General features: G+C 39.6%; 1 protein-coding gene across 1 annotated transcript in view; it reads left to right on the forward strand.

Annotated features, from left to right (window-relative positions):
• JAZF1 (JAZF zinc finger 1) overlaps positions 1–17,459 on the forward strand; it is a gene marked incomplete at its 5' end in the record, with an annotated part of 209,135 nt that overhangs the window by 115,707 nt on the left and 75,969 nt on the right. The window contains one exon of the mRNA XM_084280456.1: positions 10,169–10,241. Coding sequence (XP_084136582.1) covers positions 10,169–10,241 — 73 coding nt within the window. The remainder of the gene's footprint in view (positions 1–10,168; positions 10,242–17,459) is intronic.

A 17,459-nucleotide genomic window follows, 5' to 3' on the forward strand; every position in this document is an offset into this window, starting at 1 on the left:
CCACTCGCTCATGGGCACTCACAGCTAAAACACAGAGTGTTTTTATTGGCACCGTGTGTCATCTGGGGAGGTGATACAACCTTGTCAGCATGAGAATTCCTTTTGATGTGCCCTTGCTGTGTCCCTGATAGAAGGCTCTGCCAACATAGCTGTGGTGTTACCACTTGTACAAGAGGGCACCAAGTATAGTCAGGACCTACAAAAGTGATTTTCCTTCCACTGAGGAGAGTTTGCTGAGGAAGCTGATTTTCAGTTTATCAGATGCTCTGGGCAAGATAGGATACAGGAGCTTGACTGACTCAAGCAAGCTGGATTCTGGAAGAGACCTGAAAATTAACCTGGTTGCAAAAGAGCATTGTGCTGGTGCGTGTGTTTGGAGGTGGTGCTGCATGCCAGGAAGCTGGTTTGGTCATTGTTTCAGTATAGAATAATGCCCTCAAATATTTTACTTTAAAAAAAATTAATTAATTTGGGGGACCTGCCCCAATTCAGGTGAATTAAAGGTGAGTGCCTTTCCATGGTGCATTAGTTTTTAAAACTCGCAGACAGAAGCAACATCATAGCGTGGTGAGGAATGAAAATACTCATTTCATTATTGAAATGGGATTATTTTAGAGATTACTAATAATATATGTTATGTCCTGTGTGCTTGACTGTTAAGTGAGAATGGATCTTTTATTTTAACACTCTCAGTGGCACCTCATGGGATTGTTTGACTTGAATTAAATGTTGGGAAATGCCGTGAAAATGGCATTCTAATTTTTCTCCATTTCAAGCCTCATTAAGTGTATTTGCACTTAGAATTTGCAAGCAAGATGTTAACATCTCAAATGCTTAAAAATGGAACACGTAATTTAAAAGAAAGTATCAGCAGACTTTTTTCTCCCTTCCTTCTTGAAGAGACCTTTCTAGTACTCTGCTGGTCTCCTGTTGATTTGATTAATGAAAATTTTACCTATTAAAAATAACCATTAATTATTGCATTTGGCTGCAGCAATAATTGTATGTTTCAAATAAAAGCTAATTAACATAATAAGTGGAAAAGCATCATGGCATAGTACATCTGAAAGATCACAAGACATTTGTAGCTCTGCAGCTAGTTACCAGCAATTACAACCCATTTGAATAGAAAATAAGTGTCTGATTATACAGCAGTACTCTCTGTATCCTGAGACATGAGCTACGAAGATTATTGTAAGGATGTCTGCAATTGCAGTGTTATACTTTCTTAATGAATTAACAGTCACATACCCTCTTCCACGGCTCCCTGCTTCATAGCTGCTGCTGGAGTTTTGGTTGGGTTTTTGGAGGAGGGGGTGTGCACGGAAGATGGTTTAAAAGCTGGTCGAACAGGTGCCATCCCTTCTGCCAGATGCTGTAGGTGGTAGCCTGTTGTTTAGCTGTGCCACAGGTCTGAGAAGGCCCACGTGGACCTGGGCTGTATCTGACTGGAACCACTTCTAATGGGACCAGGAAATGCTACAGCATGAATTTCTCTGCTGGGAGAGGATGCTAGCTGTGTTCGCCTGCCAGAGCGGTGGGGTTTGGGAAGGCGGCAAGGATGCAAGATGGTACACCAGAAAGCTTGTACCCCTTCTAAGGATGGGAACTGTGGTGTTCCTCACAGGCTGCGTACAGCCCTCAAGCTTCCCATGGAGAATGCATGCGGTATATGGCTTCCTTCCCCTCTCCCCCCTCTCCCCTGCTTTTTTTTTCTTTTAATTAGAAAGAAAGTCACAACTGGTTTACAGTCACACTTGGTTTACAGTACTGTAAGTTGGTGTAATGTAAGAAAGCAGGAGGTTCTGGTCAAACAGATTGCCCCACTGAGAAACGAAGGAACAGATGAGCTGCTTGGATCTGTCCACCACCTCTTGGTTATCATGACACATTTGATGCTATCCATCCTCCGCCTGTGCAAATTATTTGAGGATAGAGGAATGGAAAGTTCTTTTAATTTCTGGCAAGGGAAAATTCTTCTTAAGGCAGTAGGTTGTAATAAGGACCACAAGAGTAGCGAAGTAATATATTTTCAAATAAACAGATGAAAGCATGACTGAGTTGATCAAGTGTTTGGGTTGAGAACTTCTGTCCTGTTCTTATTTTTGTGTTGTGTTATTTATATATAATATACGGCACTGGAAAGTTATGCACACTCACATTTTTCACTTTAATTGCCTATTTGAAGACAGCATGACAGATCCAAAGGTTGCTTTCAGCAACTGAGCAGCACTGTGGTCACTTACTAGTGCACAATAATTAACTTAATTGCAGAAACTAGAACATTTTAAAGATTCAGGATCCGTGATTGGACTCCATGCATTCTTCCTCTTTTCAGTTATCCATGTCTGAAATACCTTTTTTTCTTACATACTGTTATATCACAATTTTTTTGTAATGAAATATGCTTCTCAGAAGATTTACAAATCCTTGAGTTTACATTTACATGGCTGTTTGTTTTTAAATGAAAACTGGGAAATGTCAGATGGTCTACTCTGTTGTGTTGCGAAGCTACTGTTTTAACCTGAAATCGTTTTAGTAATTATGCATTAAATTAGTACATGTGAAGCTGTAATTGGAACCCTATTTGTCTGGGCAATGGGAGGTAAGGGTGGCTATCACTTCTAACAGTTCACAGTCTGAATTAAATAGTGGCTGCTTGCAAGGATGAAACGGGATCGCTCAGCAGTAGCGTTATATTAAAAAATGCTCTACTCTTCTGTTTGCTTATATAAAATATATTCTGCTCTTCTGTTTGCTGTTAAGGCTGAAGCACAGATTCATTTCTCTCTGGTTATGTGAAATACTGTATGTTAATTTTCTCATTCAAGAAAGCTCCGAGTTCTTGTGTGTCTCACAGAGTTTGTATTATAAAATGGAGCTTCACATGTGCTGGTGTGCAGCAGTGAATGGATGCTGTTGGTAGCGGTGTTTTTGGCGGTTTTCATGTTTTAATTTTCAGCAGGCTGCTTTGGAACTTCAGTGACACATTTTTATATGGCCCCTCTTTCAGTGATGTCCCCTGACTGCTTCTTACAGGTTCTGCAGTTGTAGCACTCAGCAAAGGTAAAATGCTGGAGTGGTGTCCCTGGGATCAGGGTGTGTTTCCTATGAAGAGGCAGTTTTTAAAAATTTCCATTTTCTTGAGGAATTTCCGTGAAGACTGCCTCGCTTCCTTGTGAGGGCCACCTATGTGAAGAGGCTAGTGTGTGCTAAACCAGGGTGTTAAGTCAGCAGATGCTGCTTTTTATGCCTTCCAGCTGCCTGTGTGTGCATTCCCAGTATATACTTGTTGGCTTTTTTTCCTGAGGCAGCCTTCATTTAAGTAAACCTTCTGTTTGAGATTTCTTTTTGCTAACCACTTGCCTGCATGTGTAAGATGTAATTTGCAGTTGTTAAGATTAATGATAACTTCTTTTGCTTGCAGGCTGTGGAAGTCCACAGTACTTTGAAATTCGGGCTGTGACCTGGGATGTTTTTACCTTGTCTTTGGACTCGGTTGTCCCTCTGCAGTAACGCAGCAAATGCCATCAATCAGTCACTGAGTAGAAAGTTGAGCAGGCCTTGTTTGAACAGCAGCAGAGTGCCAGTAAAGCACTGTCAGCCAGATCGAGCTGTCTCTCAGCAGCCCAAAAAGCCTGCCTCTTCATGACCTTCTTGTGATATTTATGTGGCCTGTGTCTTTGAGGGCTTTTTTGGGTTTGGATTTTTGGCTTCATGCACTTCTGAGCAATTTGATGAGGGGAATAAACTGCAGCTGCGAAATTTTTGCAACTCTGAGATGGACCAAAGAAGGAGAATTTCGTACTTAAAATATATCATGAGGCCCTTAGTGTTCATTGAAACTGTGAAAGGAGAAATAAATAGTGTTTTCTTGTTTGCACTTGCCTGAATGTAACTTTCTTAGTCATGTCTCTAATGAGAGTTTAATATGGAAATACAGAACAGTTTGTCGTCTGATCTGTTTCATTTTGATAAGTCCATCTCTGTGGCATTTAACATCTTGATATTGGAAAGAACTTACACTTGTATGTAAATATTAAAGGTTTTCTTGAACTCTGGTTTAAAACTCTTACAGAATAATAATGGTATTTATCCTCTAGTATTCTGCTGTTGAAGTGTAGAGCATCATCTCCTTTTTGGAGATGAGGGAATTTATTTTTTTCTGCTAAAGATATAATTAAGGGACAGTATTAGTATCTGTAGAATTGTAGTTGTCTGATCTTACTCTTCAAATTCATAAGAAGACCTGAATAATGCTGCATTTGGAATTGAAACTCTGAAATTCAGAATGGCTTCATTGTGATGGAGGTTTTTGGATGAGGAACAATTTCCAGTAACATTGAACTTATCTGTTCCTGGTTTTTTAAGCTCCATCCATGTAAGAACAATTGTGGACCTTTGAGGAAGCCAACAGAAATGTTTGCCTTGGCGTCGTCAGTGAAGCGAGCTAGTTTCAAAGGAAGTGTAGGTTTTAATTAACTAGCTGAGCTGACTTATATCAGCCGGTTTCAAGGCCAAGTGAAATACAAGACAGGCACTCAGCAAACCTGCTGGTGGGCGAGAGGAACGTGTGTACGGATGTTCTGACAAAGCCAGTTGTGAATCTGAGGGACCTCTGTGATCTTGCACGAAAAAGTGAGATTTTTCATAAACATCTCCGAGTGACTTGGGAGACAGATCATACTACAAGTTCTTGGTCCTTGTAAATATGAGTTTTAGTGCTTTTAAAATCCTTTTCAGGGACACTATTTTTATAACATTTGAAGCATTTCGTTACGCTTTTTGAGATTAAACAGAAATGGAAATAACACCCTTGGGTTAACAAGGGGACTTAGTCTTTTTTGTTTTGTTGTCTCTTTGCTATTTGGCTTAAGTCATGGCATGGCTGGTGGAAGACATGTTTTTCAAACCTAAGTCTTTTTAAGGTATGGACACCCACCCCCAGTCTCCCTGAAATGTAGCATCTACTTCATCAGTGCAATCGGATGCAGGGTTAAAGCTACCAAAAAATCTCGACAATCCAGTCACTTAATTTGCTTGTGAATAGGGATTCTTTAGGTACCTAGACTCTTGTCAATCTGGGCCTCAACTTCTGCCTGTTAAGTTGTGGCATAGTGGTGTAAAAGCAGCAGTGGCCACTTTATATTCAAGACGTTGAAGAGTAGTTTAAATTTTACTTCCTTCAAGTCGTTATTTTTTTTCTCTTCTGAGACTCTCTAGGTAGTGACCTTTCATAGTCCTGGTAAGAAGAAAGCTTGCTGTTGTAAAATAATGCCACTGAAATTTGTTAGCACTTTTCTATGTGCCCTTTATAGGGTGAAAAGTGATCTTTCACAGTGATGTAAAAACGGGGGCTTTATGAAAATGAAGTTTTTAGGTGAAATTGCTTATGATAACTTTCTTGTATCTTGTAGGGCAAAACTTATCTGCTCCATGATATAATAATGAACATGACATCTGTTTTTGTACAAAGCTACATAATTGATGAAGACTACTTAGATGGGATGTATATGCCTTTTTTATTGTTTGCTGTCTTCGAAATCCTTCACCAGGTTAGGATTTTTCAGTGTTTCCAAGCTACAAGTTATTTCTGCATAGTGTGAGGTGATTTAGGAGTGGTAGCTTGGTTCAGTAGTCAGTGATTCATTTTGTTAGAACACGCTCCACAGAAAATGCCTGGCTTCATCTGAGCAGTTCAGACATGGTGCAGTTTAATTTATGGTCTTAGCCATAATTACACACTCTTATTATAAGAAAGCTGGAGAGGGACTTCTTACAAGTGTATGTAGTGATAGGACATGGGTAAAGGCTTTGGAGTGAAAGAGGGGAAATTAGATTAGGTATTGGGAAGACATTCTTCACTCTGAGGGTGATGAGGCACTGGAACAGGTTCCTCAGAGAAGCTTTTGCTGCCCCCTCCCTGGAAGTGTTCAAGGCCAGGTTGTACGGGTTCAGAGGACCTGGTCTAGTGGAGGGTGTCCCTGCCCATGGCAGGGGGGTTAGAACTAGATGATTTTTGAGGTCCCTTCCAACCCAAACCCATCTGTGATTCTACTTATCTAGTTGTCCAGTATGAAACAGGTTGCGGATGTGAGAAGTTGGAGGTGTCTAATCCCATAGATGATAAACTGAGTAACACTCTCTCATGAATGTTAGCACCCACGCTTCAGTCTAACCCCCCACTAGGGAGAAGATCAGATCCAGAACAAAATCCTGGGGTAGTTAATGTGAAATCAAAATTTCAGTAACATTTCATTAAAGTAAAAAAAAACCCCAGGGTTTCCAAAATCTAACACTAAGTAAGAGGACATAGTTAAGAAAACCCCACAGCATTACCTAAAGTACATAGTGTGTTTCTTCTTTCCCCGGTGGAATGAAATCAGTGGAACAGAATGCTTATGAGAAGAGACAAGTAATGAAGGCAGCTAATGTACAGTGGGTGGCAATTTGTTCTACCAGATTTAAAGTGTTACTGCAAAACTAACGAAGTAGCAAGGCTTCGATAGCCCATGTTAATTCAAGAAGAGAGGGTATCTAGTTCAAGTAATGCTAATCAACCAGTCCGTTCAAAATCTGTATTAGGTTTTGTATTTGCACTCTCTGGATTATCTTCCTTGTAAGAAAGAACTTGGGTCAGTCCTAGTTTGTACTGCTTAAATACTTTGCAAGAAGAAAATCTTGTCATCTGTGAGTGTTTAATCCATTATAGGTGTCTGTTAGGAAACTATTCAGGCTCCGTTTGGCTGACTTTGACCAGCCTATGCATGTTGGAAGAAACATTGACTAAACATTTAAGGTTATGCAGGGCCAGTTTTGTGAGATCAGCAACAGGTTTTTGCCTTCTCTGCTCCTCATCACCAAGTCACATAGCTGAGAGTGTTGGCTGATACATAATGTCCTGGTCAGGGGGTAACACGTGTTCAGAGGTTGTGTCTATGGGCAGCGTGCATGGTGTTGGAAAAAGCTGCTGGTGTCTGTATGAATCTGGTCTTTTTGTAATTGTTAGCAATAATGTATATTCACCCTGTGCTCAAAAACGTGCTAATACCAAGAAAGTAAGTCAAAACACTCTAAATGGGAAGTAGGATATGGGGAGGAATGTCAGGCCACAGGGAAAAGGGCAGTATTGGGAAATAATTGTATATGTATTCAGTCCTGTGGTACAGGAATGAACAAGTGCTAATAGATATATCTCTGTGATTTTTAACCTGTTCTTAAGTTGGGACATTTTGAGGGGAGAGACTCAAGCAGTGTTACAGTGAGCAGGAGAGTGACAGAAGGCAGGATGAGGAGCAAGAGCTAGGGTTAGGAAGGGGCAAAAGAGAGGAAAGGTGCTGCCTGAGGATGACAGAGAAAGAACCAAGGGAGGTGGGAAGGAATGAGCTGGTGGCATTTTAAGGCAGTGAGAATAAAACCTGGCTGTGATGAGCAAAGTGTGCATGTGCCCTGGATAGCAAGGCTGTGCAGGTGTCAGGTGGGTGCAGTGGGGCTGCTGGTATGGCCTTTGTGCCCCTCCGTCTGGGGAAGAGCTGTGCTTGGAGCCATGTGGCTGTGGCGGCCCCAGCACAAATTTCTGTGCTTTCTCTTTATCTTCTGTTATAGCTGGGGAAGAGGAATAATGCCAACAGCATTATGTATCATTCCTGCTACAGTGCAGGAGTGAATGGGGTGTTCTCATCACTGGCAACCCAGCAGCTGGTTGCAAGAGGAATAAAAACGTGTCAAGCATTTTGAGTGCTGTGCTCTTCCAAGATTTTCTTGACCACCTCCTGCATGATTTTTTGGTAGAAGTGGGATATGCAATGCAGTGGACTTGAAATACGTGTGAAGTCTGATAAGTGCAGGAGAAAGGGATAGACACACTGAATAGAGTCTGTGTGCAGTGCGATGCTTGTGTGTCAGGCAGCTCCTACTGAGAGATGGGGCTCTGCTTCGTGCAGGTGCCAGCAGGCAAATATCTGTGTTTTGATAACATGTTCCTACAAAAAGTAAGGGGCCTTTGAGTTTAGTCTTTGCATTTTCATTTTCAGCTGGTGTTATGGTGAGCCAGCAGTGAGTAGCAGAAGGGTGGTGGAGTCTTCATTAGAGCTTTCCCTTGTCCTTTCCCGTGGATCCGTGCGGCACTCTGATGTAAACCAGCCCCAACTTTGTCTGCTTCAGTCACAGAAACTGTTGTTTATAGGTAGAGGTTAATCCCATTTAAGAACTGGATTAGCAAAGACGTAGTCATTTAACCACAGATGCCTGAATTTGGGTTAAGGTGGTTCTCAGAGGCGGTCCTGGCTGAGATGAATGCTCTGCAGACATTCTGGATTGAGACAGTTTCATGGCAGGCTGTGCACCACCAAGGTGTAAATCTAAGGGAGCTCACCATGACAAGAGTTGTATGTTTGGCCAGCGAAATGGCTGTGGGTTTTGTAGAAACAAAGGCAAGTAAAAGATCTTTGTGTGTTGCCTGAACCTCTCTTCCTCAGAGAAATGAACTATAAAGATAACAAGGAAGATAGCTGCTGCTTTGCTGTCTTTGGTTAGCTTAATGGGGAGGGTGGTGTGCTGGTAATTACTGCAGAATTTCCCCAAGCACCAGCAAGATCTGCTCCTTTTAGGGATAACAGGCTTAGGCTTGAGGGGGGTTGCTGGTTGGGTTGGCACATGTGCTTTTATCCGTCTTCTCTGTACTTAAAGGTATTTATCTTTCTTCAGAGGACATATTGATAAAGACAAGTCTGCAGATCCTAGAGCCTGAGCTTTGCAGGAGCAAATGTAAGAAGAAAGATGAGGATCAGTCTGAAAATTGAGGGCGTGGGACAGGAGATTCCCTGCTCACTGAATGAAGACATTATCTGCTTCTGACAGGGGTGTGACAAATGCACCTATCTCAAGCACAGTCCCCATTCAGTTCAGTTAAAAATCTTCCTTAAGGCAGGGCAGTGGAGACACTTCAAAATATTTGTATTGTGTTTTAAAACCGAAGCAAAGCCCACAAAACCCACCAGAAGCAACTGATCAGGTCAAATAAGTGTGGCTGTCAAGATAATGAGCTTTTTAAGATTAACTGTGCTTAAAGTTGTCCAATGAAACAAAAACAGTCCAATGTATGGGTTTTGCTTGGAGTTCCTCTCCCCCTTCCTCCCTGTCACAAAGTAGATACTTCTCAGGAATAAAAGATGGAAAGCAGCAGTGCTATGGGGAGCCATTTAGTAAAAGCAGTTTTTATTATTTCTAGTTAAAATGTGGAAGTTGCACCCAGAATTGTTGTTAAAGTAATGTATGAAATATGTTGTTAATGACTATGTAGTAATTTTCTGTGGCCATGATGCACATTTTCCATTAGGAACTTCTGCAGTCTGTTTATGCTCCTAAAGGTGCATTTCCACAATGCAGGGCAAGGCTGTATTTGAAACCTCAAAATAATCCTATTCTTCTGTATTAGAAAACTACAAAAACTCTGGGCACACTCCCTTGGTTTTGGATTCAGAAATTTGAACCAAGACTACTTTTTTGTTAGATTAAAGCAAAATTTAATTGAAAAGGACAATGAAAACAGTGATTGAAAACATACTCTTTTGGTTGAGTGAGAAAGTTAGCACTTGAGGGAATTGGATTGTGTTTGCTTCAGGGCTTTTGGTGGGCAATGCTCTGCTTGGCAAGTGTTTTGCTTCAAGTGCATTTTTGTATGACTTTCCTGATTGAGAGCTCCAGAAAATACTCTGTAGAAAAGGGAGAAAAAGGAAAACTCAGGGATGCAGAAGTGTATCAAGTCCAATCTTAAGACATCTAGTCACACTTGAAACAGCTCAAAACGTGTCAACCATATTCAGGCATTGCTACATTAAAAAAGAAAAAAGCTTGATCCTTTTAACACTGTAAATCATGGAAAGCAGTGAAAATTAATATTTATGAGAGGGATTCTGAAAGCTTGTGTGACAGTTGGCAATTACATCACTGTTGATGTTTCAAATTCTTGTGTAAAGTAATGCAATACTGTGTTTATGAATGAATGAACAAATGGCTGTGCTGTGCTAAGCGTGCTCTGTGTGGGTAAACTGAGTTGAGCTATTTTATATCTCTTGTCTTCGCCTATGTTACTCCACAGTACACAGTCCCATATGTTTCAGTGCACATACAGGAAACTGAATTCAGTGTATGTATTTTTTTATTCCAGATACAGACCCCCGTGTTTTAGAGAAACAAGAACTTCAGCAGCCAACCTATGTTGCTCTAAGTTACATTAACAGGTAGGTGTGGTTATTTTTCAGGTATAACTGATCTTGGTTTGCACAGAATATGTATATATGCATATGCCAAAGTGGTGGACTTATGTATGCAGTCATTTATGTTTCATGTTATATGACACAATAGGATAACACCTGTTATAGAAAGACTGTTGAACTAAAATTTAGCTAAATTTTCACTCACTTCTATATAGGGCACAAATAGCCCTTCAGCTGCACGGCTCAAATCCTTATGGGATGAGGTTTTAGCCTTTTATGTTTAAGATAAATCTTGTGCCAAACAAGGTAACTTCTTTTTGTTTAATTTTGTGCTTTGTTGCACTCCACATGAGTGGAGAAAGAATTTTTTTTCAATCAAAAGTGAAATTTAAACTGATAATAGCCCAGTTTGTAATAATTTTTATAGTGCATCATCATAAGCTTTTCAACCACAGTGTATAATCTTTAAAAACATTGCTTACCAGCCCTATATAACCTAAAACTTGGAAAAAAATAAAGAAAATAAACTAGTTTTTAAAGCATTTATCTAAATATTAGAATATTGGCTTTTCAGTTATTGATTGATGGCAGAAGTAAAACCTCCAGGGTACTCCAGCATGGAGGAGTGAATGGGGTGCTCGTGTCGCAGGCTGTGTTAGGGTACAGAGCAGCCTGAGAGCTGCTCCTTACTCTCCCTCTCACCTAAGCACACTGCAGAATTCAATGAAGGTAGCTCAGGTAACTTTTCCTCTGTGAGCAGGGTGGCCCACAGAACGTGCTGCATGGCAGGAGAAGATGGCAAGGTTTTGTGGAGTTGCAGTGCCCCTTTTTCAGTATGTTTGCCAAACGGCCTTCTAATCCTAAATGAACACTCTACAGGAAGTGTAATTCTTCATCTAAAACCCTTTTTCCTGTTCTAGGTAAATCAACATGGTATTCTGGGATTATTTTGCCACCTTATACATCATGATACTTTTTTGATCAGGTTTACTCTGGTTGAAAGTTCTCCTTAGCTGCATTTTGGAAATACATTTCTCAGAAAATATTGTATATAGGATTATTGGATTTTATATCTGGGCACCAGTTTTCCTTTTCTGCCTCTGCTGTCGAGAGGATGGGATGCAACTCAAGAGCCTGGAAGATGAACTCATGATTTAATTCAGGGTAGACCGAGTTGATTCAAACTCATGGGTCATACAGAACACAAAATTTTTATTTCTAATTATGCTTCGTGTTATAAATGAAAAAACAAACCAACAACAAACCTTTTCAAACACAGAGTCCACCAGTTTGCTTTGTATAATATTTACTGTAGAGAAAGTTTGTCGGGGTGGGAGAAGAAGAATCTGGAAGTAAGAAAGGGTATTCACTTGGTAAAATGACTAAATTTTCTCCACTGCATTAGACTGTGATGATTAAGAATAGCTGGTATGGACATGATTTCCTATTTGGCAAGTAACTCCAGTTCTTCCTGGAGACAGTCCTACCCTTTAAAGCATATTTTGAAGTTAACCATGACCCTTTTTAACACTTATTTCTGTTGATCTCATTTAATGTTTAAAAGTTGGGGGTTTTTCTTCAATATGTAGGCTTGGTATGTTGCTGTGTGTATTGCTATGTTTCCCTCTTTCCATTATATACTTGGGCGTTTTCTCTTTCTGCTTCTGTGGTTATTTTACTTAATGTGAGGGAAGGGGAAGGTTTTTTTAAACCTAGGGTGAAGCTGTTTAGAGACCACAGAAATTGCCATGAGACTTGATTGTCTGATTTGGAATCAAACTTCTTTTAAGTAGTTTGGAAGTGATACCTCATCTAGATTTCATCATTTTGGTACCCTTTTTAACTGAGTTCTATGTGACTCAGTAGATACGTAGTTTTCATTACTACATATTTTTCCTACCCTTTCAATCCTGAGAAATAATTCTGCAGAACTGAATTGTGTTGTTCTTACAGTAAAACCCAATCTGAATTGACTCTTATTTAAACCAGCTGCCATTTAATTGCTCTTTGAATTGTATTTTATTTTTTTTTTCCAAGTGCTGGTGTCTTTCACTAAACCACCTGCTCTACACAGCTCAAGCTCTTGAGGGAGCAGCAATATCCATTACACTATGAGACATGCCTTTCCATTTCCCACTACATATGCCAGAGCCGAGTTCTGCTTTGTTGTCCCAGGCTATGAACTCAGATTTTGTAGCCTAATACATGTCATAAACATGTTGCATACTGTTAGATATCAAACACCAGATACTGCTGCAGTTTTTTTAAACCCATGCTTTTATGGCTTCCAAGTGGAACTGAACTTAGCTTGGTTCCTGCTGTGAGTTCCAGACCTTAAAACAGTCTTCCTCAGGTTTGTATATTCAATATGTTCTGTGTGGGCCTTACGCTGTCGTGGAGCCTGGGAAAATAGGGACTTCTGATTCTCAGGGACTGTTAAAATTGTGGATGTACACATAATATATGTTATGGTAGAAAGATTAAGTGGGGGTGCTTTATGCTCTGCTGATTGCCCTATTGCACAGTGGCCGTTATAAGTTAAAACAAAACATAAATCTGGGTTGTCTGGTTTGATAGGTGGGAGGATAAAGTAACAGTAAAGCAGATAGTAGAGACAGAAGGGTGCAGAAGGTTTTGTTTCCAACTCGAAAACATGCATTCATTTCCATTTCTTTTCGACCCCTGGTTGTTTTCTCAGGCATATTATTACAGCAATATTGCACGTGCACTTAAGTTTTGAAACAACCTTCAGGTTGTGGATGTCTCAATCTATAAGGCTCCATCTCTTTCTCTGCTGGAGATTTACTGCCATTACAGTCTTCAGTAACTACACAGAGATGAAGCTTCTGTAGTGTTCAATCCTTATGTAAACAGATAAGGTTCCTTTTAAAACCAGTGGACAAAATATAAATCATAGATCATAATGACTTATTATTACTACATCAAATACTTGTACCAGGCGCTGACTGAATTGCCACAAGTCCTTTTCTGCATTCCCCAGGATTGATTTTTGTTCCCCGCTTACTTTCCATTTGCTTTCTTAAAAGTCAAAACTGGAGTCAGTAAGCCACACTAGTGCCAGAACAGATGCAGTTCACCTGCATCCATCCTCTAACTACAGGCATGGTTTGTCTAAATACAGGAGTGGTGCTACTACATGAATGGGACAATGGCTGTGATCTGTCAGGAGTAGCTGAAAATTAGCATTTGGGCCCACATTCTCCAGTACTTCTTAGAGGTATCGCCCTTGTCTGTGGGTCAAGGCGATGCTGGGTTGAACATTTTCAGTGTTCCCTCTGGGCAGCCTGTTGAACAAAGCTGTCAAATGTCTAGAGAGTTTATTCTGGTGCACAAGTGAAGCCTGTGATCAAAACTGGATGGAGTTCTTGGGTGCACAGAACCAAGATTGCTCTTGTGTATCTCTGAGTGAGTCCTAACTTTTTTGTTCCTCCCTCCAGATTTTACTTTTAACAAGCAAGATTTTGCCTCACTGTTACTATTACAAATTCCTGTAGACTCCAGGCTTCTTTCCCATTTCCCTTTCCTCTCAATGGTCATTGACTTCTCAAGAAAAAAATGTCCCAAACTTGCTTCCTTTTTTAACACCACTAGAAGCAGATCCAATCAGTTCTGTGAGTACATGCATTTGTGCAAGTAATTAATTACATATAAAGTTCTGATGACCACAAACTGTCCCTGTGTCTTGTCCAGCTCACTAATTCTGCTTTTATTGCCACTATCTATTATTTCTAGGAGTAAAATGAACACCCAAAACCATAGGATTTAATGGTCATTTGAAAGTAATTTTGAAAAGTAAGTCTTTAGGTAGTGATATATTTAGCATGATCTATGTTAGTAATGTAATAACAAGAAGAATGTTTTGGATTTAGAGGCAATGCTCTTTGAATACATCCGTGGCGTTTCTTAGCAGAACATCTAAACCACATGATACTGGTTCTTTATATATTTGGTATTAACTTTTTTTCTTTTTTTTTTTTTTTAAGTACTATGTTCAGTGCTGTATAGACATTTAAAGTGCTTCCTACTCCTTTCTATACAGGAGGTTTGTTCTTGCCATTGTCCTTTCCAATTCGTTCTATGCACGCCCATTCTGTATCACAGAGGTTATCTTCTGCTGTGTGTTTAACAGATTTTCTCTGGCAGTTGGTTCTGTTTAACCATTTAGTTGTAACAATTAAACATGCTTTCAGAAAGTATAGCCATTTATATTAAAGCTACATAGCAGCATCCACAGCTTTTGCAATACGTTGCACTATTTTTTCCTGATGTTTCACTATGACAGGTTTTTCCAGGGGTTGAATGATCAGCAGTGGTTAAATAAGAGGCTGATCAAACTGTAGCCTTTCAGAGGACATACTCAATAACTGGATGTGACACTAAAACACTCTATATTTTCTGGGCAGCGCTGCAAATCCTGCTGCTTCCTTTTTTTTTTGAGTGCAAGAGCATTAAGCTGTTTGTATAACATGTGGAAGACCAAGATCCAGTTTCCTCCTCCCTGATCATTTAGTAATGTTTCAGTCATAAGACTTGTTGACCGCCTTAGGGTAGGAAATAATTTCTTATCTTGACAGTTTTTGCCTCTTGCTTTTTGTGTACCATTACTGCAATATCTGGTGGGGCACAGTTTGGAATCAAACCTGTAGTCATAAGGCTGGAGAGAACTAAGTTTGTTTCTCCTTGCTTACTTTTTTGACAGCTGTTTTTGCAGAAGGTATATACAAAATGGAACAGTTCTGAAACAGTAAACACCTTCCTCTAAAGTATTCACTGCAGCATTCACCTGACAGGCAGATCAGGCTTCAAATCTTTCTAATTCAAGCCTAAGATTTCCACTTTGAAGGTGTATTATTGGTGGTACGTGATTCATTAATTGGGCATGCTACAAAAAAATGTATAAAACCCCTTAAAACCTGAACAGTGTCTGAATTCTCATGTCATGATTCAGAAGCAAAAGGGTAGAGGCAAGGCAGACTTTCCCATTTTAGGAGTCCTACTGGAGATCATGTTTTCTGCATAAGAAAGCCTGAGCCAGTGGATCTGATAAACTATTGCTGTGCCACCTGTTCAGATTGGCTGGCTACATTTAATAGTGCCTGGTGCCACTCACCATTCTTGCCCGTTGTCTTAAAATTTAAATTTTCCTTTCTGTAATGTGATACTGTCTTACTTGAATTGAATATCATGGCTCTGTAAGAGTGCAGCAATTCTCTCAGACTGTGGATTCATGACGTTGAAGGTGCATCCCAGTGCTTCCAGTAGCTGCTGGATTAAATGCATGTGACAGAATACAGAAACAAAGGGATCAAAGTAACATGTCAATTGCCAGATAATATTTTGCTGTATGAGCTTATTTTTAGGTTTGCAGTGACCAAGTAGATCATGTGGTTTTATTCATGTAGCTGTATCTTTATGCTCAGCTATTTGGCTTGGTCTGGAGATAGAACAAGACAAGCTTCAGATGATAACTCAAACAAGATGTGCAGAAATTAATGTTAGTCAGGGTAAGGGGAATGCCATTTGGTTTGGAAGGATTTATGCAGTTGACTTTGTTTTCTCTTTTTATCAGTTTCAAGCTAAGTGAAACGGAAGATTTATATAATGTACAGCTCTCTTATTTCATGTCAGCATTAAAGATCAAAAAGCAGATTGGCACTTTAACAAAAAGCCCTAGTGCCATGCCCTGAAATAAAAATTACATGGTTAATTAAAATGTGCAGGACACTGAAATAATGTATTTTATTTGTGGGGTGTTTGTTTTGGTTATAATGGAGAAATAATCAGCTTTCTTCTGGCAGTGCTCGTATGAAAGAGTCAGGCACAGAAAAAATTCCACCTCCTGAATCTCAGGTAAAAGAAGTGTTGCTGAGTCATCAGCACTCCTTGCAAGGGTGTGTATGCACACCTCTGTGTGTAGTTTAGTTAGCAAACACTCCAGTGGTCAGTGTAAATCCTCAAGACCTTCAAGGGTCTTGTCTTCATCAGTATTTCTTCATCTTTTGTTAATGTGGCATGCTAAAGTCATCTTTTCTTTCTGGCATTGCTTTATGTCTTGGCAAGTCCTGTTTCATCTTTCTGCATATATTTTCCATTTACTCTTGCACAGGTCATTTCATTTTGGGAAAGGAAAGGAGAAAGTCTTCAGATTTCTCCTGCTTTAACAAGGAGAGCATTTCTTTTCTGTGATGTTTAAATTTGATCATAAGTGTTTTTGGAAGGACTGTGTGTTTGTATGAAGAAAATTGTATTCAAATATTTCTTTGTTGGCTGTGGGAACTAACATCTCTCTCAGTACCTATTTCTGTGTATGATAGCACAATGAGATGCTTAGACTGATAATATCATAGCTTCATTTATATTACAGTTATTTAATACACAAAGCTGTTTAAAAAACACGTCATGTGCAGAAATACGAATTTGTGGGTGCTTTATTACACTTTGATGTCAGAGTGAAGGATGAGCAAAACTTTTACTGTTGTGCCTTAGTTGTTTTTTTTCAAGTATAATCTGAGATAAAATGGATGAAAACAGTGTGTGTCCCTCCTGTCTTTACTACATACTGAAATGGCTGCTGTATATAGCTGGTTACCTTCTATCCTCATAAGCTTTTTTTTCTTTACATCACCGTCAAGCTCAGGAGCAAAACATTACACACAGAAGAGAAAATGGCAGATGGAATAGATAACTTTCTAGGAAAGGTCCTTGTTGTCCAGTGTTTTGCTGAAAGCTTGTCATGACCATCTGAGCTATATTGATGGCTTTCAAATTGGCAAATGTACCACCCCTGGAATCTTTAGGAGGTTCTGACCAGCTGCTGGTAATATTCATTGGCTGTAGCCTGATTGTTTTTTAAATCTGAAGTTTAGTAATCACTGGTCTTTTGTACAAAAGTAGTGGTGCTTCCTCTTCTAACTTCAGTGTTTTTTTAGAAAAATAGTAGGTCATGGTAATGCTACCCATTTAGATTTGCTGCAAAAATGCATGCATAGGATTAATCTACAGTAAGACTAAAAATGAGATGTTTCAAATAAATTTAGTAGTTCAAAATTCAAATGATTGCATTAATATCTTTTCCAATGTTATCTTTTAGATATGTTAATACATTGCATATTCTTAGATTCCTTCCAGTAATTAATATCCCACTGATTTTTTAATTTATTAAAATCACAGAATCATAGGGGTTGGAAGGGACCTCGAGAGATCATCGGGTCCAACCCGAAT

Source organism: Gallinula chloropus (assembly GCF_964237585.1).
Source record: "Gallinula chloropus genome assembly, chromosome: 2".
In the NCBI taxonomy this organism is placed as follows: Eukaryota; Metazoa; Chordata; class Aves; order Gruiformes; family Rallidae; genus Gallinula; species Gallinula chloropus.